The 23,790-nt window shown below is 43.9% G+C and overlaps 1 protein-coding gene across 1 annotated transcript in view; it reads left to right on the forward strand.

Annotated features, from left to right (window-relative positions):
- Positions 1-10,719, forward strand: part of LOC310962889 (voltage-dependent T-type calcium channel subunit alpha-1H-like) — a gene marked incomplete at its 3' end in the record, with an annotated part of 37,374 nt that extends 26,655 nt beyond the window's left edge. Inside the window, exons 22-33 of the mRNA XM_083935498.1 lie at positions 101-190; positions 662-854; positions 2,485-2,636; positions 2,754-2,863; positions 2,965-3,098; positions 3,223-3,293; positions 6,027-6,105; positions 6,485-6,606; positions 6,968-7,264; positions 7,355-7,505; positions 8,993-9,552; positions 10,024-10,719. Of these exons, the coding sequence (XP_083791624.1) occupies positions 101-190; positions 662-854; positions 2,485-2,636; positions 2,754-2,863; positions 2,965-3,098; positions 3,223-3,293; positions 6,027-6,105; positions 6,485-6,606; positions 6,968-7,264; positions 7,355-7,505; positions 8,993-9,552; positions 10,024-10,719 (2,655 nt within the window). The remainder of the gene's footprint in view (positions 1-100; positions 191-661; positions 855-2,484; positions 2,637-2,753; positions 2,864-2,964; positions 3,099-3,222; positions 3,294-6,026; positions 6,106-6,484; positions 6,607-6,967; positions 7,265-7,354; positions 7,506-8,992; positions 9,553-10,023) is intronic.
- Between the last annotated feature and the right edge of the window lie 13,071 nt (positions 10,720-23,790).

Genomic DNA, 23,790 nt, shown 5'->3' on the forward strand with positions numbered 1-23,790 from the left:
CACACACACACACACACACACACACACACACACACACTGACACCTGCTCTGACAAACTAATTGACAGCATGGCACTAATTTATGTGTCTCACTCTTCCAGGCGCTGATGTCGCTGTTTGTGCTGTCATGTAAAGACGGCTGGGTCAGCATCATGTATGACGGCCTGGATGCTGTTGCGGTGGACCAGCAGGTGAACACACACACACACACACACACACACACACACACACACACACACACACACACGCACACACACACACACACACACAGAGGGAGGACTAGAGAGGTTTTTGGAAGTAAAAAATGAATATCAGGGACACATACAAACCATTCAGCCAGCGTATATTGTATTTCACTGCAGTTTGCATCTCCAGCCTCATTTGATCTGGTTTGTTTCAAGCAGAAAGTGGAATGTATTTTAGGAGAGAACGGTGGTATAAGGAAAGAAAAAAGGCAGATGGATGAATAGATGTGAGTTGACAGTGCTAGCAGTTTCCGTGCTGACTCAGGATTTACATTGTCTTCTTGTTTATGCCCTCTCCTCTTCTTCCTCTACACCGTCTCCCCGTCAAACTTTGGTCCTCCTCTTTTTGCTTTTTTGTCGCTGTGCGTCTTCGCCATCTCCTCTCGTCTTCCATTTCCTCTCTCTGTCTCTCTGCAGCCAATAAGAAACAACAACCCCTGGATGCTGCTGTTTTTCATCTCTTTCCTCCTCATCGTCAGCTTCTTTGTGCTCAACATGTTCGTGGGCGTGGTGGTGGAAAACTTCCACAAGTGTCGCCAGCAGCAGGAGGAGGAGGAGGCGCGCATGAGGGAGGAGAAACGACAGAAACGTTGGGAGAAGAGGAGGAGAAGTAAGATAACGAAAGGGGGAAGGGGAGGATAGGGAATGGGATACATGCAGTATAAGTATGTGGACACCTGAGCAATACGCCCATAAGTGATCGTTGAATATGTCATTCCACAACCACTTAGCACTTACATTAATATGCTGCTGTATCAGCCTCCACTCTACTAGGTAGGCTTCCCACGAGATTAAGGTATCTGCTTCCATTCAGCCACATGTGCATTACTCCCAGTGTTCAATTTTTGTCCATTTTGATTACATTGCTGCCACCAGAGACGACCCGCTGCCATTATAACCGGTTTGTCAATGTCCACTGGACCTGTGACTCAGGCAGCTCAGCTTATGTGGTGCTTATCTGCTCTGCTCTCTTTTCACGTCAGGTCTATTTTTGCTGACGCAGTTCACTGCTCTGAGGCGTTAAATTCAAAAATGCCTATATTTATTGACAACTGACATGAATGAATGCACTGGTGCCTCCGGTATTAGTGATTGGTTGAGATATTATTGATTGACTTTGTCTTAAAAGACATAGTTTGTTTGTTTATGTTACTTATACCATCTGTGACGGAGGAAAAGTAACGTTAAGACAAAATTGTGTGAAGTATTTAAAACAAAGAAGTAAAGAACAGCCCCAAATACGTAATCATTATGCTCGTAAAACACCAAATATGGTATTCAAGCTGCTGTAAACATCAACTAGCTGCTAAAGAAAAAAACATTGTAAGACTTTCCACCTTTCCACCTTTCCAGCTTTCGTCCAATGGACATTTGAAACATGACAGAAAGCGATGCAGCTTCATCGAGTGGAAATCCAGGATTAGTTGAGGTCTGGCACTGATGCTGGCCGATAAGGCCCGGCTCTAATTCGGCATTGAGATCTGCTGTCTCTGCAGGCCAGTCAAGTTCTTCCACACCAAAACTATTTATTTATCTCTTTGTGTAACAGGGCAAACATCCCGAAACCAAACATACACAAGACACTGGTGTCAATATACTTACACATTACTGTACACACGATAAACCTCTTCATTTCTGCATACATACTGTATGAGTACATGCATAATTTCTGCCCATATTATGTTCCTTTTTACTGCACACTCCTTCTCCCTCTTGCTCCAACTCATTTCTGTCTCACTCTGTCCTTCTCTTTCTGCAGTGTAATCTCTAGTAGTGCTTTCCTCTTAGTCCATTAACTGTCTGGCAGACAGCGAGGGTTTCTGCCCAAAGACACCTTGAAGTGCCATGCATTGTGTGTGTGTGTCTGTGTGTGTGTGTGTCTGTGTGTGTGTGTGTGTGTGTGTGTGTGTGTGTGTGTGTGTGTGTGTGTGTGTCTGTGTGTGTGTGTGTGTGTGTGTGTGTGAGTGATGGATAGGATTGTAATCCTGAGGTGGCATTTTTAGCCTTACACACAGTGACTGCATAGCCCATGTCATATTTTTCCTACAGAAGCATTTTAATGACTGTGTGTGTTTGTGTGTGCGCGTACATGCGCGTATGTGTGTGTGTGTGTGGTTGTGTGTGTGTGTGTGTGTGTGTGTGTGTGTGTGTGTGTGTGTGTGTGTGTGTGTGTGTGTGTGTGTGTGTGTGTGTGTGTGTGTGTGTGTGTGTGTGTGTGTGTGTGTGTGTGTGACAAACAGGGGCCCAGGAGAAGCCATATTACGCTGACTACTCCCCACTGCGTCGATCCATCCACACCGTGTGCACCAGCCAGTACCTGGATCTCTTCATCACCATCATCATCTTCACGAACCTCCTCACCATGAGCATGGAGCACTACAACCAGCCTAAGGTAACCATGGCAACACCTTCTACCACCTGCCCTAGAACCATAGTAATGAAGCGGTGTGCGGTGGTACAGTACAGCGACAGTGGGTCTTTGAAGTGTGTGCGTCTGTGTGTCCCGCAGTACTTCGAGGAGATACTGAAGTACTGCAATTACGTCTTCACTGTTGTCTTTGTCGTCGAGGCCATTCTCAAACTCATCGCTTTTGGCCTCCGCCGCTTTTTCAAAGAGAGGTATTCAAGCTCATCAATACAAAGACACTCACTAACACACAACTGCATTCTTAGAGACAATTAAATTGTGTGTGTGTCTGTGTGTGTGTGTGTGTGTCGAGATGGAACCAGCTGGACCTCGCCATTGTGTTGTTGTCCATCATGGGAATCACACTGGAAGAAATAGAAATGAATGCTTCCCTCCCCATCAACCCCACCATCATACGCATCATGCGAGTCCTAAGGATAACAAGAGGTACACACACACACACACACACACACACACACACACACACACACACACAAACAGACACATACACACATACACACAAAACACACAATATGTGGCTGTCAAGAGCTGACACACTGCGATGTTTCAGTGCTGAAGCTGTTGAAGATGGCGACAGGAATGAGAGCTCTGTTGGACACAGTGATGCAAGCTCTGCCTCAGGTAAGAGGCAGCTCTGATGCTGTGAAATATACGATGTCCATTTAACTGTGAGCCTGGTTTCCTGATCTGAACAATTGCAGACAGCTTGCTTTATTCAGCGATTCATCAGGGCTGGCACTGACTGTCCTCCCCATGATTAACTAAGAACGCCCCAACAGACTGTTCAGTGAAACCAAATAACCCTTGTGTTTAGCTAAAAGGCTAATGGCTGATCCTTAAATGTGTCACTGTGGCTGATAAATCACCAGTTCAATCATAGCTCTATGGCACATAACTTCACAGCTGCTTTGGTGCGATTGTTTTGCTTCTGTGTCTCAGTGAGAAGATAAAATATGAACCAGAGAGTCCGGTCTGAAGGCTTATCGTCACACCACACAGCAATTTATTCTCCTTTGAAGCAGGATTGTAAAACTCTGTCAAGTTGTCGCAGCAGCAGTGTTTTTCTCCTTTGTTTCGATTCTTGCGTAGTGAAGAGTAAAATTAGCTAAATATTTCACCAAGTATGGATAATTGCACACATCTGATTGGCCAAAGCAGAACACATCCACATGACATTGCTCTACGATGCTGCGAAAGTGATTTATGAGGCATGGTACAAGTTTTTTCTCTCTTTTTTCTCTGGAGCCCTCTACCATGGCACCTGTCTCACTCAGGATGCAGCGTCCCTTGATGCAGCGCTATTGTTGGTCTGAAACAGACATTCACAAGCAAGGTCTAAACCGTCAACTGCGATGCTTGTGTAACATACTTTAGAAACATTAAATGGCTTGGCGCCAGGAATGGCATTGTTGATGTTCAGGCCGCCTCTTTGGTTCTGATTGGATTATTATGAAGTTGTGTGCAGACTGGTTCACATTCAGGGTTTCGTACAGGAGCTTGAAGTCCTTGAAAATGCTTGAATTTGAATGTTGCGTTTTCAAGGTCTGAAAATGCTTGAAATTCCTTCCGCATTTCTATCACAACAATGAGCTATAGAATTCTTTAATTAAAGTCTTTATCCTTCTGTTATTACAAAACACAATTTTAGTTGTTTATAGCATAATATCATCTCTTTTAACATGGTTAAAAAAGTAATAATTTTCAATATGTACATATTTGTAGAAATCTATAGGTTACCACAGCTGTAAGGTGCTGGAAAAGCTTGAAAATTGACCTTGACAGCGCTTGAAAAGTGCTTGAATTTGACCTTGGAAAAGGTGTCTGAACCCTGCACATTGTGAGTGTGTTAGCATATTAACATGAGCATTTAAATTCACAATATGTAATTATCTGTTTCTATGGGGGCCCTCAATCTCTCAATCAAAAACAGAGTTTGGTGACGTTGTGAGGTAGCGAGGGATCAAGGGAGTTGTTGTCTTCACCGTCATCGCAGTCAGTTTCTCCCAGTTAGGATTCCTTCACTGTTTATTGTTCAGGAGTTTTTTTTACCAGGAGAAGAATTATACGCAGAGGTCTCTTCCTCTGAAAACAAACAGTCAAGGTGATAAAGCAGTTTTACGTTAAAAAAACGAGATTCTCCAATGCTGTTCAGGAGACACGGGACGTCCCCGACGGGCTGCGGCGGGCTGCTGGTGCTAATGTTTGGTCAGCTTGTTTCTCTGATAACTTCAGATCCAGACGATTAATGCCTCAAATCCTTCATCCAGTTAAAATATATAGTTAAAAAAGACCAAGATCTAAAAGGTGTATCATTAAAATGTGGTTTAAACTGGATAAAAAGTCAATGAAAGCCTTTCGGAGATAACCACAGCGCTAAAGCATTCAAAAAGGTAATATGAAGCTTTTGTTACCTTGATTAAAATACATTACTCTGGTTTGAACCTTGTTGGAAACATTTTGTGTAATTAAAATGCACAACTCAACAAAATACATAACAGAGGTTTAGTCGTTTTGAGACATTTTAATGCAGCTATGTTACATTTTATGCCTTTAACTTAAAGCATTACTGTGCCTACAGCTGCTAGTGTGACTCTTACACTTGCTATAAGAGTGTTGTAATATGAAATATGTGAAAAGTAATTGGTGTGAATGATGAACTCGGATGATGCGCTCCTGGGCTCAGTGCACCCTCAGGGGACCCAACCAGAAATGAGAGAGTAGAGAGGAAGGGGGAGGGAAGGTGATGCACAATAAATGAGAACAGGTAGGGCAAGTCGACATTTATAAACTGTTTGTGTTCCTGCACCTGAAATGCAAAATGCAGAAATTTTTCATTTTTCCTTCAGAATTTAAAGGGATAGCTTCATAATCATAGCACACAGAGTTTCACACTATCAATCCCAGATCCCATGTTCGTTCGTGCACCAATTGTCTTTGAAGTGACAGATCATAGCCGCTGATTGAACCCAGGTCCGCGTGCGCTTCATCAGTAGGTTTATCCGTCATCTAATTAGACGTCTCCATGCCTCCCACCATGGGGGAAGACAAGCCAAGTCCCTGTGAAATAATTTGTAATTAGAATAAACAGGCAAGTTTGTGGTTCATGAGTGGATCCAGGCTCTGAAAGTGCACCTCTGTGTCTCAAACTAAAATATGAAATATGATTCAATATCAGATGTCTTAATATGTTTTTATAATGTGGTAAACATCAGTGCAATAATGCTTCTGTCTATGGCCTCTTTCTATCTGTTTGCATGCTTGCGTCTCTCTCGATGTATACTGTACATGTCTTTTTTTATGTGTATCATACACTGTATATATCTGTGTGTGTGTGTGTGTAATATGTCTGTCTAGGTGGGGAATCTGGGTCTGCTCTTCATGTTGCTGTTCTTCATCTATGCAGCTCTGGGAGTTGAGCTCTTTGGAAAACTGGGTTAGTGTGTGTGTGTGTGTGTGTGTGTGTGTGTGTGTGTGTGTGTGTGTGTGTGTGTGTGTGTGTGTGTGTGCGTGCGTGTGCGTGCGTGTGTGTGCGTGTGTGTGAGCATGCGTGTGTGTGTGTGCGAGCACGTGAGTGTCTGCATGCATATAAATCGATGTGGACGCACACATGTGTGCGCCTCAGCTGACTCTGGTGAGGTTTCCGTGGTTTACGTAACATGCATAAATTTTGTTGCTACATACATTAATTATGTCAATTTAGCCTCTGTTCTAATGAGTGCTCTAATCTACACACAATTCTCTTCTCTCCCCTCGCACTACTCTCTCACACTTACTGCCTCTAATGCTCTTTTCCTCTTTTCATCCTCTGACAGAGTGCTCAGACGAGAACCCATGTGAGGGTCTTAGTCGCCACGCTACCTTTGACAACTTCGGCATGGCTTTCCTCACACTCTTCAGGGTGTCTACCGGGGACAACTGGAATGGGATTATGAAGGTTATTTCTCTTACTCTCCTCTGCTGTGTGGGAGTTTTAAGAAGATGGATAGAAGAGAAAATCTGTGCATATGTATGTCTCTCAAAGCAGCCGTTAAGAGACAGGCGTTGCATTAAGAAGAGAGAAGATCACTGTTTTTATGACAGACTAAGAGTTTCTGACAGAGCGTTAGGAGGGTGTATTATTCCTCTGTGACAGGCTCAAGGTCTGTTCACACTCAGATCCACATCTCCCCCTGTTGGAGAAGAGAGGAACTACGGCATATTGCAATAGCATATCTGAATATCACCTTCAATCCTTTCATCTATTCTGAGTTTTCTTTATTGCTTCATAATCTCTATCCAATTCTCTAACCCTCCAGGACACATTGCGAGAGTGCCGCCCTCAGGAACGCCACTGCCTCACCTACCTGCCCCTGATCTCTCCCGTTTACTTTGTCACCTTCGTCCTAACGGCTCAGTTCGTGCTGGTCAACGTGGTCGTAGCCGTTCTGATGAAGCACCTGGAGGAGAGCAACAAGGAGGCACAGCTGGAGGAGATGGAGGAAAAGAGGGAGAAGGAGGAGAAGAGGCAGAGGGAGTTGGCAGAGGCCAACCGACGCCTCAGTACTGCGTCTGTGGGCGGAGACCTGGTGCCAAATGTGGACACACCTGCCCAGGTGATGGATAGAGTGTGTGTTTCTTATTTCTTTACATGTGAAGGGGAAGGTGACAATAACAATGACGGTTTTGATGATCTCATGGTTCAGATGCAGGTTGAGGATGAGGATTGTTCCCATGGCAACCTGCTGAGCATCGGGCGCATGCTGTCTCTCCCCAGCGACAGCTACGTTCAGCCACTCAGATGCTCCCCTTATCCTCCCATTTGCCATGAGGCTTACTCCAGCTACAGCTACTCAGGTAATTTACTTGTTTATAGCTAATTAAGTTAAGGAACCGTTTTCGCTGTGCTACAACCACTAACTGATTGCTGTAAAGGTTATTGCTTCCATAAATACCAGAGAAAGCAGTTGAGATGTGATGCAGCAAAACAAGAGGCACTGTTATTATAGACCTATATTATAGAGGGAGGTGTTGTTTTTTATATTAGCAGCTCATTGTTGGAATTAGTTTATGTCTAGATACCACAACTGTTATCCCCGTCCTAAACCTTAGTTTTTCCACTTGTGACATCACACAGGGAGAAACTTCAGAATAACTTGATTATTGCACATTAATCAAATCAAAACACAGAGTTTCGAGTTTTTATGTGCACAATATAAATGACAGGGCAATGACATTCTTGGATAGGACTTCTATATGTTTATTATGATCATAAACAAATTCAATGAAAAGACAAAAAAAACAGCAATGTTTAAGTCTGTTCCCCATTAATACTTCCCAATTTCCTGTATTTTGCAAAAAAAAGTGTTTATGTTCATAATGAGGGAGCGTGTCACTCAGTACAACAGTGTAGCTCAATAATGTGTTTTAAATTGTTTCTGAACCAAATGTCAGTTGGCACAGATAAATAATCTATATGAGGCTTTGGATACAGAGACACTTATTGTTAATAGTGTCAGTTAATAGTTGGTTTTGTTTAAGTTGTGATTTGTTGACTATAGATATGAAACACCACCAGACTTACCTGTTTGATTTGAACCAAAAGACAAGTGAGATAGACTGTATAAAACATGGATGTAGCCTCTGCAAAGTCACATGTAGGTTTCTGATGAGCGGTTGTGAAGCTCAAAGCTCGTAACCTCACTCCGCCAGATGGATTGATGCTCTGCAAATCCATCCAGGAACTCTCAGTTGGAGATCTTTTGGGAAGGGGCGAAAATATTGGCTGCTGATTGGATAAACTATCTGTCTATCACCAACATGCGGGCCAAATCAACCCATCAGATCAAGGAAGCGTAGGATTTCCCAACAGAGCGTCGCGGCAAAGCTCAGAAAGTTAACAACATGTCGGTAAAGGATATTTGCCGATTGTGTAACAGGAATTTAAAGATAAAAGGCACAATTATCAGGTGCCCGGTCCATATTCCAAGCCTACAGTCTCTGCTCTCCACCTGTGATGGCACCCACCTGTCACTAATGCGTCCATCACTTAATTATGACAATGTGAGGCTATGGGGACTGACTCCCTCTCGGAGCATGCCTCGAGTGGCAATTGGAGGAACTGTAATTTTTGTGACTTTCACGTTAGCTTAGTTGGAGGTTGCCGTTTGGATGATGCAGACTTTGTGTAAGTTGTGTTTGTTAGATATAAAGTCAATTTTTACGTATATATTTGGAAAACATGAACATCAATTGTAAGAAGTTGTTTCACTAACACTTGAATAACATCACATTTCTTCTTTTCATCACTGTCTATGTGATCTTTGCCACATAATGTGCAGCAGGCTCCATGTCATCTCTGGGCTCCAGTGGAGGTGGTTCCCTTCTGCAGGTTCCAGGAGCTCTACCGGCCTTCAGCCACGCTTCGCTGGGGACCGGACGCAGCTCGAGGCCAAAGATCTGCCTCAGCAAGGCTCAGAGCATCGACCGACACTCCGTGCACAGACTCAGTGCGGCTGACAGCGTGGAGGGGTGCAGGTTTAGTCCTGCACACAGGATCAACAGACACAGACTCAGCTCAGCTCACAGTATAGACGGATACAGGTTCAGCCCAGCCCATCGGATAAACAGACACAGACTCAGCTCTACTCGCAGTATGGACGGATACCGGCTCCATCCAGACCACCACACAGACAGACCTAAACTCATGTCCAGCCACAGTATAGACAGACATCCCTCACTCAGACTGAGTCCCACACACAGTGCCAGCAGACGTCCTTCTCAGTGGCTCAGTCCCGAAGACAGTTTGGACAGAAATATGCTGAGTCCCTCTTACGTTCCCGATAGTTCGGTCCCGAAGAGACCGGCATCCTTCCGCACCGCAAGCAGACAGTTACAGAGACAGGTGTGTTGTCTCCTCTTCTTGTTCTTGTTCTTGTTCTTCTTCTTCTTCTTCTTCTTCTTCCTCGTTGTTGCCATCGTCTGCTTCTTTTCCTTCTTCGTCCTTTTTAACTTCTTCTTCTTCGTCTATTTCTTCTTCTTTTTCATCTTCATCTATTTCTTCTTTTTCATCTTCTTCGTCTTCTTCATCTTCTTCTTCTTTGTCTTTGTCTATTTCTTCTTTTTCATCTTCTTCGTCTTTTTCATCTTCTTCTTCTTTGTCTGTTTCTTCTTCTTCTCTTTGGTCTTCTTCATCTTCTTCTTCTTTGTCGTTGTCTTCTATGTTTTCCTTTTCTACATATTGTGTACTTTTCATTTGTTAGAATTTCTGACCATTTTCAAGGGCATGCTGTCCAGATTGTTTTTTTTTATTAATTGCATTTGAATGAATGAGGATTGTGTTGCCTGTGTTTGTGTGTCTGTGTTGTGTCTGCAGGCGGCTGTGCGCTGTGACTCTCTGGATCAGAGCGGTTCAGCTGACGATCTGGCAGAGCCTCACCTCACTGTGCCTGCGGTCTCCCCCACGCCCCCACGCCAGCGATCGTCCAGTGTACACACACTGAAATATACACACCCCCAGAGAGTCATCTCATGCAGGAGCCACAGCCGGAGCCACAGTGAAGCCACTGGGCAAGAGCATGTACCTGAGCAGGAAATCTGCAGCCCGCAGCCAGAAACAGATGTCGAGATGAGACCTGTCAGCCTGCAGAGGCTGTCCAGTCTGAGGGTCCCCAGCAGTGAATCCACTTCATCAGCACCGTTCTGTAGCTCCAGGTCAGCCAGCCCCGGAGGCGACCCCGGCCCCCAGTCGGACGACACCGACAAGGAAGTCAGCCGCATTAACAGTTCTGATCACACACACTCACATACACAACTCCCTCCCAGCTCCTCACACAAAAGCAGACATCTTACCCCGAGCCCCGTGGAGCACATGAGCCGCCTCAGCCAATCAGTGTCTCCGGTGTCGGGCGGGAACAGGAAACAGAGGATGAGTCCGCCGCCAGAAGAGGAGCCGGTTACTATGACGAACCAGCTAAAGGACAGCAGTGTTGAGTTGAGAAGGCGGACTCTGTCATTCGATGCAACCACCCTCTCTCCTAATCAACCAGAGGGAAGTTCTGTGGACGACTAAACGAACTCTGTTGTTGGATTGTTGGTTATTCCGTCACGGTGGAGGAGCCCGGCGTGCCGCTGAAGCACACGAGCGGACCCGAAACAGGAAGGATGCCTGTTTCCTGCTTTGGGCCCCGCCCCTCGCCCCGTCCTGTCCAATCACAAGATTTTCACAGGGTGTTCGAGCAGAAACCTTTTAGACAGCGTGTGTATGAGTGTGTATATGTTCAAAGACTTTGTCCCGTTGTGCTGTTTGCACACAAGATGCACACAAGAAGACGTTTCCTTTTCTTCTATCATAGTCCTAGCTTTAGCTCAGACATAGTAGTCACTGCCCTGATATATTTACTCAAACATTAACCTTCCCCTTGCTTGCTCTCCTCCTTCTGTCCTCACTTCCTTGCACCTCAAGCCCAGGTCAGAGTACAACGCAAAATTACCCGAAAAGTGCACATTATTTTCTTGATAAACTAATTAAACTTTTGGCCCAGAAGGATATTAATTTAACTGGAATAACATAAGGAAAAGCCACAAATATTCACCTTTGTTGCTTGAACCATCAAACCATGAAAACTGATTAATTATCAAAATTTGCCCATTCTGTTGATTGACCGAGTTTTTTCAGTTCTGCACGCAGCATCTCAGTCAGTCTTATAACTTGACATGACTTTCTAATTTGCCAGAACTGTTTACTTTTAGTTATTGCTCTCTGTGGTGCAGCAATGACAGTTTATCTTGATTTTTAAGAGATAAACGTACAAATTTCATATGAAAATGCTTGATTTGTAATTACACGCTTGTGTAAATTTGTGTACATTTTATTAGAGACGTATTGCTCCAAAATAAACAAACTAATTGAGCAGCAACTTGTTAAAAGTGGAGCAATATAAGGAATCTAACAGAGTGGAAGTTTTCAAATGTGACTAATCTTCCTACTTTTTCCTACCTACGCTTAACTGCAACTGGAAGTTGCTCGATCATTTTCAGATGAAGTATTTTCCTGGTCAAATCAAAAATGTCAGAGAAGAAACCTCCCCTCCTCTGAATCCACCCATCCTTGACAGTCAGAAAAATCAATTTGCACTTGGAGCCTCTAAGTTAAAAGCGTGTAGTGTGACCTCGGCTTTAGTAGTTTCTACCTCTCTTTCCTGATCCCACTCATTGGAATATGCAGTCAGCTCAGTTTCTCACCCCCTCCACTTTCCTTTTCTCTGTCTTAGTATTCTCAGGGTAGAGGTAGTTCAGACGCAGGTGAGTATGAAGCATGTGATCACAGGTCTGCAGAATTAGGTTGCCCCCTGCTGTCTGAAGCTGGAGCCGGCCCGTCTCACCTGACGCTTTGAAAAGATTATATTGTACGGGTGTGAAGATTCAGACAGAAGCAGATGTACGGAAGGGCTTTTTCAGGTGATATAACGGCGTGTAAAACTTTGTAGAAAAAAAAGGCTAAGATTATATTTTATTAACACAGCAGCGAAGACATGAGAACTACAAAGGTGAATTTCTACATTTTTGAATGTCAGTTTATCTGCTGGTGGTGAAGAAGAGGATGATTAACGAGGGTGTCGGTGTTAAAGGATGTTGATTATTATAATAATAATGATGATGATGATGATAATGATGACTCTGGATGAGGCAAATGTTCATAATATTGTATAATGTCCCTGCAGAATGAAAGCAGGGCATGATCACTTGCAGTTACATGATTGGACAGTGCTGGAATAAAACCACTTCCTGTCTGACTTTCATTTGACTCCATGACCTCGTTTCTAAAAATGTCCTTTTACCATGATATAAAGATATGAAAAAATACATTAAAACACTGTGAGGGCTGAACAGGGTGTCCGCTTGGTGTTAACAAGTTTTAAAAGTTAATACGTCAATTTAACCCTTTAAAAATATTAAAAAGTCTAAAATGCGATTTTCCAGAATATTCAATTCTGTAGCTTGTTGCTTGTACATGTTTATTTGGCTTTCTGGTCCCATGGTGTAATGGTTAGCACCTTGGACTCTGACTCCAGTGATCTGAGTTCATATCTCAGTGGGACCTATGTCTATGCAGTCAATTACAGTGACCCATAACATTTGGGTGGCAGTAGCTCAGTCCATAGGTGACTTGGCTGGGAACCGAAGGGTCGCTGGTTCAAGTCCCTGTGTGGACCAAGTATGGAGTGTGGACTGGTGGCTGGAGAGGTGCCAGTTCATCTCCTGGGCACTGCAGAGGTGCTGTTGAGCAAGGCAACTCCTCGGGGCGCCGGTCACTGGCAGCCCCCTCGCTTTAACATCTCTCCTCAATTGCATGTATAGGTCCTGGTTGTGCATGTGTGTATTTCGGGCCTGTGATAATAAGAGTGAAAATTGAATTTCCCCATGTGGGATAAAAATAATGTAATTATTATTATTATTATATTTCTCCCGAGGTGAAGTATTATAAGGTCGTTTTGGTAAATTTTGCATGAATTTCATCAGCAGGGGTTCTGGGACAGTTTTTTATGGGATCCAGTTAAACAATTATAAGCTAATGAAGAAATGCAAGTTTTTGGACAAATGGCTGGAGATCAAAGACTTTGAGGTCCGTCTCTGGAAACAAAGAAATGCAAATAGTTTTTATGACATTTTTTTTCTATCTAATATGATGTTTTATGACTTTTTTTAAATGAATTTTATGACATACTGTACTTTTTATGATATGCTATACTATGACTTTTTATGACTTTTTTCGACAAACTATTCTATGACTTTTTATGAATTTTTCGACATATACTGTGACTTTTTATGACATTTTTATAATATAATATGATGTTTTATGACTTTTTTAATGAATGGTACGACATACTGTACTTTAACTTTTTATTAGGGTTAGGGTTAATCAATCAAAGGGTTCCCGATGTCCGATCGCAACGAAACCAGCACGAGTGCACTCGGCACCCATGAAATAGGGGGGGTAGCCCAAGTTTCAAGTCTCTAAAATAACCCTAACCCTTAAACCCTAACCCTAATCCTAACCCTAGCCCTAACCCTAATCCCAAACCTTAACTCTATTTTAAATAGGCCATAACTTTTGATAGGAACGTCGTAGAGACTCCATCTTGGTACCAATGGAAAGCGCGTGGCCATAATTAGGGGGGTAGGCGAAGTCTCAACGAATGAGCACCTAAGGAAAAAAAAATAGGCACACGATTGATTAAAATCAAAGGGTTCCCGATGTCCGATCGCAACGAAACCAGCACGAGTGCACTCGGCACCCATGAAATAGGGGGGGTAGCCCAAGTTTCAAGTCTCTAAAATAACCCTAACCCTTAAACCCTAACCCTAATCCTAAACCCTAACCCTAACCCTAACCCTAACCCTAACCCTAGCCCTAAACCCTAACCCTAACCCTAACCCTAACCCTAACCCTAAACCCTAACCCTAACCCTAACCCTAACCCTAGCCCTAACCCTAAACCCTAACCCTAACCCTAACCCTAACCCTAACCCTAACCCTAACCCTAATCCCAAACCTTAACCCTATTTTAAATAGGCCATAACTTTTGATAGGAACGTCGTAGAGACTCCATCTTGGTACCAATGGAAAGCGCGTGGCCATAATTAGGGGGGTAGGCGAAGTCTCAACGAATGAGCACCTAAGGAAAAAAAATAGGCACACGATTGTTTAAAATCAAAAGGTTCCCGATGTCCGATCGCAACGAAACCAGCACGAGTGCACTCGGCACCCATGAAATAGGGGGGGTAGCCCAAGTTTCAAGTCTCTAAAATAACCCTAACCCTTAAACCCTAACCCTAATCCTAAACCCTAACCCTAACCCTAACCCTAACCCTAACCCTAGCCCTAACCCTAAACCCTAACCCTAACCCTAACCCTAACCCTAATCCCAAACCTTAACCCTATTTTAAATAGGCCATAACTTTTGATAGGAACGTCGTAGAGACTCCATCTTGGTACCAATGGAAAGCGCGTGGCCATAATTAGGGGGGTAGGCGAAGTCTCAACGAATGAGCACCTAAGGAAAAAAAAATAGGCACACGATTGTTTAAAATCAAAGGGTTCCCGATGTCCGATCGCAACGAAACCAGCACGAGTGCACTCGGCACCCATGAAATAGGGGGGGTAGCCCAAGTTTCAAGTCTCTAAAATAACCCTAACCCTTAAACCCTAACCCTAACCCTAACCCTAACCCTAACCCTAACCCTAGCCCTAACCCTAAACCCTAACCCTAACCCTAACCCTAACCCTAAACCCTAACCCTAACCCTAACCCTAACCCTAGCCCTAACCCTAAACCCTAACCCTAACCCTAATCCCAAACCTTAACCCTATTTTAAATAGGCCATAACTTTTGATAGGAACGTTGTAGAGACTCCATCTTGGTACCAATGGAAAGCGCGTGGCCATAATTAGGGGGGTAGGCGAAGTCTCAACGAATGAGCACCTAAGGAAAAAAAAATAGGCAGACGATTGTTTAAAATCAAAGGGTTCCCGATGTCCGATCGCAACGAAACCAGCACGAGTGCACTCGGCACCCATGAAATAGGGGGGGTAGCCCAAGTTTCAAGTCTCTAAAATAACCCTAACCCTTAAACCCTAACCCTAATCCTAAACCCTAACCCTAACCCTAACCCTAACCCTAACCCTAGCCCTAACCCTAAACCCTAACCCTAACCCTAACCCTAATCCCAAACCTTAACCCTATTTTAAATAGGCCATAACTTTTGATAGGAACGTCGTAGAGACTCCATCTTGGTACCAATGGAAAGCGCGTGGCCATAATTAGGGGGGTAGGCGAAGTCTCAACGAATGAGCACCTAAGGAAAAAAAAATAGGCACACGATTGTTTAAAATCAAAGGGTTCCCGATGTCCGATCGCAACGAAACCAGCACGAGTGCACTCGGCACCCATGAAATAGGGGGGGTAGCCCAAGTTTCAAGTCTCTAAAATAACCCTAACCCTTAAACCCTAACCCTAACCCTAACCCTAACCCTAACCCTAATCCCAAACCTTAACCCTATTTTAAATAGGCCATAACTTTTGATAGGAATGTCGTAGAGACTCCATCTTGGTACCAATGGAAAGCGCGTGGCCATAATTAGGGGGGTAGGCGAAGTCTCAATGAATGAGCACCTAAGGAAAAAAAAATAGGCACACGATTGTTTAAAATCAAAGGGTTCCCGATGTCCGATCGCAACGAAACCAGCACGAGTGCACTCGGCACCCATGAAATAGGGGGGGTAGCCCAAGTTTCAAGTCTCTAAAATAACCCTAACCCTTAAACCCTAACCCTAATCCTAAACCATAACCCTAACCCTAGCCCTAACCCTAACCCTAGCCCTAAACCCTAACCCTAACCCTAACCCTAACCCTAACCCTAAACCCTAACCCTAACCCTAATCCTAACCCTAGCCCTAACCCTAAACCCTAACCCTAACCCTAACCCTAACCCTAACCCTAACCCTAACCCTAACCCTAACCCTAAACCCTAACCCTAACCCTAACCCTAACCCTAGCCCTAACCCTAAACCCTAACCCTAACCCTAATCCCAAACCTTAACCCTATTTTAAATAGGCCATAACTTTTGATAGGAACGTCGTAGAGACTCCATCTTGGTACCAATGGAAAGCGCGTGGCCATAATTAGGGGGGTAGGCGAAGTCTCAACGAATGAGCACCTAAGGAAAAAAAAATAGGCACACGATTGTTTAAAATCAAAAGGTTCCCGATGTCCGATCGCAACGAAACCAGCACGAGTGCACTCGGCACCCATGAAATAGGGGGGGTAGCCCAAGTTTCAAGTCTCTAAAATAACCCTAACCCTTAAACCCTAACCCTAATCCTAAACCCTAACCCTAACCCTAACCCTAACCCTAACCCTAGCCCTAACCCTAAACCCTAACCCTAACCCTAACCCTAATCCCAAACCGTAACCCTATTTTAAATAGGCCATAACTTTTGATAGGAACGTCGTAGAGACTCCATCTTGGTACCAATGGAAAGCGCGTGGCCATAATTAGGGGGGTAGGCGAAGTCTCAACGAATGAGCACCTAAGGAAAAAAAAATAGGCACACGATTGTTTAAAATCAAAGGGTTCCCGATGTCCGATCGCAACGAAACCAGCACGAGTGCACTCGGCACCCATGAAATAGGGGGGGTAGCCCAAGTTTCAAGTCTCTAAAATAACCCTAACCCTTAAACCCTAACCCTAACCCTAACCCTAACCCTAACCCTAATCCCAAACCTTAACCCTATTTTAAATAGGCCATAACTTTTGATAGGAATGTCGTAGAGACTCCATCTTGGTACCAATGGAAAGCGCGTGGCCATAATTAGGGGGGTAGGCGAAGTCTCAATGAATGAGCACCTAAGGAAAAAAAAATAGGCACACGATTGTTTAAAATCAAAGGGTTCCCGATGTCCGATCGCAACGAAACCAGCACGAGTGCACTCGGCACCCATGAAATAGGGGGGGGTAGCCCAAGTTTCAAGTCTCTAAAATAACCCTAACCCTTAAACCCTAACCCTAATCCTAAACCATAACCCTAACCCTAGCCCTAACCCTAACCCTAGCCCTAAACCCTAACCCTAACCCTAACCCTAACCCTAACCCTAAACCCTAACCCTAACCCTAACCCTAGCCCTAACCCTAAACCCTAACCCTAACCCTAATCCCAAACCTTAACCCTATTTTAAATAGGCCATAACTTTTGATAGGAACGTCGTAGAGACTCCATCTTGGTACCAATGGAAAGCGCGTGGCCATAATTAGGGGGGTAGGCGAAGTCTCAACGAATGAGCACCTAAGGAAAAAGAAATAGGCACACGATTGTTTAAAATCAAAGGGTTCCCGATGTCCGATCGCAACGAAACCAGCACGAGTGCACTCGGCACCCATGAAATAGGGGGGGTAGCCCAAGTTTCAAGTCTCTAAAATAACCCTAACCCTTAAACCCTAACCCTAATCCTAAACCCTAACCCTAACCCTAACCCTAACCCTAACCCTAGCCCTAGCCCTAAACCCTAACCCTAACCCTAACCCTAACCCTAACCCTAATCCCAAACCTTAACCCTATTTTAAATAGGCCATAACTTTTGATAGGAATGTCGTAGAGACTCCATCTTGGTACCAATGGAAAGCGCGTGGCCATAATTAGGGGGGTAGGCGAAGTCTCAACGAATGAGCACCTAAGGAAAAAAAAATAGGCAGACGATTGTTTAAAATCAAAGGGTTCCCGATGTCCGATCGCAACGAAACCAGCACGAGTGCACTCGGCACCCATGAAATAGGGGGGGTAGCCCAAGTTTCAAGTCTCTAAAATAACCCTAACCCTTAAACCCTAACCCTAATCCTAAACCCTAACCCTAACCCTAACCCTAACCCTAACCCTAACCCTAGCCCTAACCCTAACCCTAACCCTAACCCTAATCCCAAACCTTAACCCTATTTTAAATAGGCCATAACTTTTGATAGGAACGTCATAGAGACTCCATCTTGGTACCAATGGAAAGCGCGTGGCCATAATTAGGGGGGTAGGCGAAGTCTCAACGAATGAGCACCTAAGGAAAAAAAAATAGGCACACGATTGTTTAAAATCAAAGGGTTCCCGATGTCCGATCGCAACGAAACCAGCACGAGTGCACTCGGCACCCATGAAATAGGGGGGGTAGCCCAAGTTTCAAGTCTCTAAAATAACCCTAACCCTTAAACCCTAACCCTAATCCTAAACCATAACCCTAACCCTAGCCCTAACCCTAACCCTAGCCCTAAACCCTAACCCTAACCCTAAACCCTAACCCTAACCCTAACCCTAGCCCTAACCCTAAACCCTAACCCTAACCCTAATCCCAAACCTTAACCCTATTTTAAATAGGCCATAACTTTTGATAGGAACGTCGTAGAGACTCCATCTTGGTACCAATGGAAAGCGCGTGGCCATAATTAGGGGGGTAGGCGAAGTCTCAACGAATGAGCACCTAAGGAAAAAGAAATAGGCACACGATTGTTTAAAATCAAAGGGTTCCCGATGTCCGATCGCAACGAAACCAGCACGAGTGCACTCGGCACCCATGAAATAGGGGGGGTAGCCCAAGTTTCAAGTCTCTAAAATAACCCTAACCCTTAAACCCTAACCCTAATCCTAAACCCTAACCCTAACCCTAACCCTAACCCTAACCCTAGCCCTAGCCCTAAACCCTAACCCTAACCCTAACCCTAACCCTAACCCTAATCCCAAACCTTAACCCTATTTTAAATAGGCCATAACTTTTGATAGGAATGTCGTAGAGACTCCATCTTGGTACCAATGGAAAGCGCGTGGCCATAATTAGGGGGGTAGGCGAAGTCTCAATGAATGAGCACCTAAGGAAAAAAAAATAGGCAGACGATTGTTTAAAATCAAAGGGTTCCCGATGTCCGATCGCAACGAAACCAGCACGAGTGCACTCGGCACCCATGAAATAGGGGGGGTAGCCCAAGTTTCAAGTCTCTAAAATAACCCTAACCCTTAAACCCTAACCCTAATCCTAAACCCTAACCCTAACCCTAACCCTAACCCTAACCCTAACCCTAGCCCTAACCCTAACCCTAACCCTAACCCTAATCCCAAACCTTAACCCTATTTTAAATAGGCCATAACTTTTGATAGGAACGTCATAGAGACTCCATCTTGGTACCAATGGAAAGCGCGTGGCCATAATTAGGGGGGTAGGCGAAGTCTCAACGAATGAGCACCTAAGGAAAAAAAAATAGGCACACGATTGTTTAAAATCAAAAGGTTCCCGATGTCCGATCGCAACGAAACCAGCACGAGTGCACTCGGCACCCATGAAATAGGGGGGGTAGCCCAAGTTTCAAGTCTCTAAAATAACCCTAACCCTTAAACCCTAACCCTAATCCTAAACCCTAACCCTAACCCTAACCCTAACCCTAACCCTAGCCCTAACCCTAAACCCTAACCCTAACCCTAACCCTAATCCCAAACCTTAACCCTATTTTAAATAGGCCATAACTTTTGATAGGAACGTCGTAGAGACTCCATCTTGGTACCAATGGAAAGCGCGTGGCCATAATTAGGGGGGTAGGCGAAGTCTCAACGAATGAGCACCTAAGGAAAAAAAAATAGGCACACGATTGTTTAAAATCAAAGGGTTCCCGATGTCCGATCGCAACGAAACCAGCACGAGTGCACTCGGCACCCATGAAATAGGGGGGGTAGCCCAAGTTTCAAGTCTCTAAATTAACCCTAACCCTTAAACCCTAACCCTAACCCTAACCCTAACCCTAACCCTAATCCCAAACCTTAACCCTATTTTAAATAGGCCATAACTTTTGATAGGAATGTCGTAGAGACTCCATCTTGGTACCAATGGAAAGCGCGTGGCCATAATTAGGGGGGTAGGCGAAGTCTCAATGAATGAGCACCTAAGGAAAATAAAATAGGCACACGATTGTTTAAAATCAAAGGGTTCCCGATGTCCGATCGCAACGAAACCAGCACGAGTGCACTCGGCACCCATGAAATAGGGGGGGTAGCCCAAGTTTCAAGTCTCTAAAATAACCCTAACCCTTAAACCCTAACCCTAATCCTAAACCATAACCCTAACCCTAGCCCTAACCCTAACCCTAGCCCTAAACCCTAACCCTAACCCTAACCCTAACCCTAAACCCTAACCCTAACCCTAACCCTAACCCTAGCCCTAACCCTAAACCCTAACCCTAACCCTAACCCTAATCCCAAACCTTAACCCTATTTTAAATAGGCCATAACTTTTGATAGGAACGTCGTAGAGACTCCATCTTGGTACCAATGGAAAGCGCGTGGCCATAATTAGGGGGGTAGGCGAAGTCTCAACGAATGAGCACCTAAGGAAAAAAAAATAGGCACACGATTGTTTAAAATCAAAAGGTTCCCGATGTCCGATCGCAACGAAACCAGCACGAGTGCACTCGGCACCCATGAAATAGGGGGGGTAGCCCAAGTTTCAAGTCTCTAAAATAACCCTAACCCTTAAACCCTAACCCTAATCCTAAACCCTAACCCTAACCCTAACCCTAACCCTAACCCTAGCCCTAACCCTAAACCCTAACCCTAACCCTAACCCTAATCCCAAACCTTAACCCTATTTTAAATAGGCCATAACTTTTGATAGGAACGTCGTAGAGACTCCATCTTGGTACCAATGGAAAGCGCGTGGCCATAATTAGGGGGGTAGGCGAAGTCTCAACGAATGAGCACCTAAGGAAAAAAAAATAGGCACACGATTGTTTAAAATCAAAGGGTTCCCGATGTCCGATCGCAACGAAACCAGCACGAGTGCACTCGGCACCCATGAAATAGGGGGGGTAGCCCAAGTTTCAAGTCTCTAAAATAACCCTAACCCTTAAACCCTAACCCTAATCCTAAACCCTAACCCTAACCCTAACCCTAACCCTAACCCTAACCCTAGCCCTAACCCTAACCCTAACCCTAACCCTAATCCCAAACCTTAACCCTATTTTAAATAGGCCATAACTTTTGATAGGAACGTCGTAGAGACTCCATCTTGGTACCAATGGAAAGCGCGTGGCCATAATTAGGGGGGTAGGCGAAGTCTCAACGAATGAGCACCTAAGGAAAAAAAAATAGGCACACGATTGTTTAAAATCAAAGGGTTCCCGATGTCCGATCGCAACGAAACCAGCACGAGTGCACTCGGCACCCATGAAATAGGGGGGGTAGCCCAAGTTTCAAGTCTCTAAAATAACCCTAACCCTTAAACCCTAACCCTAATCCTAAACCCTAACCCTAACCCTAACCCTAACCCTAACCCTAGCCCTAGCCCTAAACCCTAACCCTAACCCTAACCCTAACCCTAACCCTAATCCCAAACCTTAACCCTATTTTAAATAGGCCATAACTTTTGATAGGAATGTCGTAGAGACTCCATCTTGGTACCAATGGAAAGCGCGTGGCCATAATTAGGGGGGTAGGCGAAGTCTCAACGAATGAGCACCTAAGGAAAAAAAAATAGGCACACGATTGTTTAAAATCAAAAGGTTCCCGATGTCCGATCGCAACGAAACCAGCACGAGTGCACTCGGCACCCATGAAATAGGGGGGGTAGCCCAAGTTTCAAGTCTCTAAAATAACCCTAACCCTTAAACCCTAACCCTAATCCTAAACCCTAACCCTAACCCTAACCCTAACCCTAACCCTAGCCCTAACCCTAAACCCTAACCCTAACCCTAACCCTAATCCCAAACCTTAACCCTATTTTAAATAGGCCATAACTTTTGATAGGAACGTCGTAGAGACTCCATCTTGGTACCAATGGAAAGCGCATGGCCATAATTAGGGGGGTAGGCGAAGTCTCAACGAATGAGCACCTAAGGAAAAAAAAATAGGCACACGATTGTTTAAAATCAAAGGGTTCCCGATGTCCGATCGCAACGAAACCAGCACGAGTGCACTCGGCACCCATGAAATAGGGGGGGTAGCCCAAGTTTCAAGTCTCTAAAATAACCCTAACCCTTAAACCCTAACCCTAATCCTAAACCCTAACCCTAACCCTAACCCTAACCCTAACCCTAACCCTAACCCTAGCCCTAACCCTAACCCTAACCCTAACCCTAATCCCAAACCTTAACCCTATTTTAAATAGGCCATAACTTTTGATAGGAATGTCGTAGAGACTCCATCTTGGTACCAATGGAAAGCGCGTGGCCATAATTAGGGGGGTAGGCGAAGTCTCAACGAATGAGCACCTAAGGAAAAAAAAATAGGCACACGATCGTTTAAAATCAAAGGGTTCCCGATGTCCGATCGCAACGAAACCAGCACGAGTGCACTCGGCACCCATGAAATAGGGGGGGTAGCCCAAGTTTCAAGTCTCTAAAATAACCCTAACCCTTAAACCCTAACCCTAATCCTAAACCCTAACCCTAACCCTAACCCTAACCCTAACCCTAGCCCTAGCCCTAAACCCTAACCCTAACCCTAACCCTAACCCTAACCCTAATCCCAAACCTTAACCCTATTTTAAATAGGCCATAACTTTTGATAGGAATGTCGTAGAGACTCCATCTTGGTACCAATGGAAAGCGCGTGGCCATAATTAGGGGGGTAGGCGAAGTCTCAACGAATGAGCACCTAAGGAAAAAAAAATAGGCAGACGATTGTTTAAAATCAAAGGGTTCCCGATGTCCGATCGCAACGAAACCAGCACGAGTGCACTCGGCACCCATGAAATAGGGGGGGGTAGCCCAAGTTTCAAGTCTCTAAAATAACCCTAACCCTTAAACCCTAACCCTAATCCTAAACCCTAACCCTAACCCTAATCCCAAACCATAACCCTATTTTAAATAGGCCATAACTTTTGATAGGAACGTCGTAGAGACTCATACTATACTATGACTTTTTATGCATTTTTCGACATATACTATGACTTTTTATGCATTTTTCGACAAACTATTCTATGACTTTTTACAAATTTTTCGACATATACTATGACTTTTTATGCATTTTTCGACAAACTATTCTATGACTTTTTACAAATTTTTCGACAAACTATTCAATGACTTTTTTGACAAACTATTCTATGACTTTTTATGAATTTTTCGACAATTACTACGACTTTTTTATTAACTTTTTGACATATTATACTGTGACTTTTTATGACATTTTTATATTATAATATGATGTTTTATGACTTTTTAAATGAATTTTATGACATACTGTACTTCGACTTTTTATTACATACTATACTATGACTTTTTATGCATTTTTCGACATATACTATGACTTTTTATGACTTTTTCGACAAACTATTCCATGACTTTTTACGAATTTTTCGACATACTATGACTTTTTATGACTTTTTTTCGACAAACTATTCTATGACTTTTTATGAATTTTTTGACAAACTATTCTATGACTTTTTATGAATTTTTTGACAAACTATTCTATGACTTTTTATGAATTTTTCAACATATACTATGACTTTTTTATGAATTTTTTGACATATTAGTCTGTCACTTTTTATGACATTTTTATAATATAATATGATGTTTTATGACTTTTTAAATGAATTTTACGACATACTGTACTTTAACTTTTTATT

Source organism: Echiichthys vipera, assembly GCF_963691815.1.
Source record: "Echiichthys vipera genome assembly, chromosome: 2".
NCBI classification, from domain to species: domain Eukaryota; kingdom Metazoa; phylum Chordata; class Actinopteri; order Perciformes; family Trachinidae; genus Echiichthys; species Echiichthys vipera.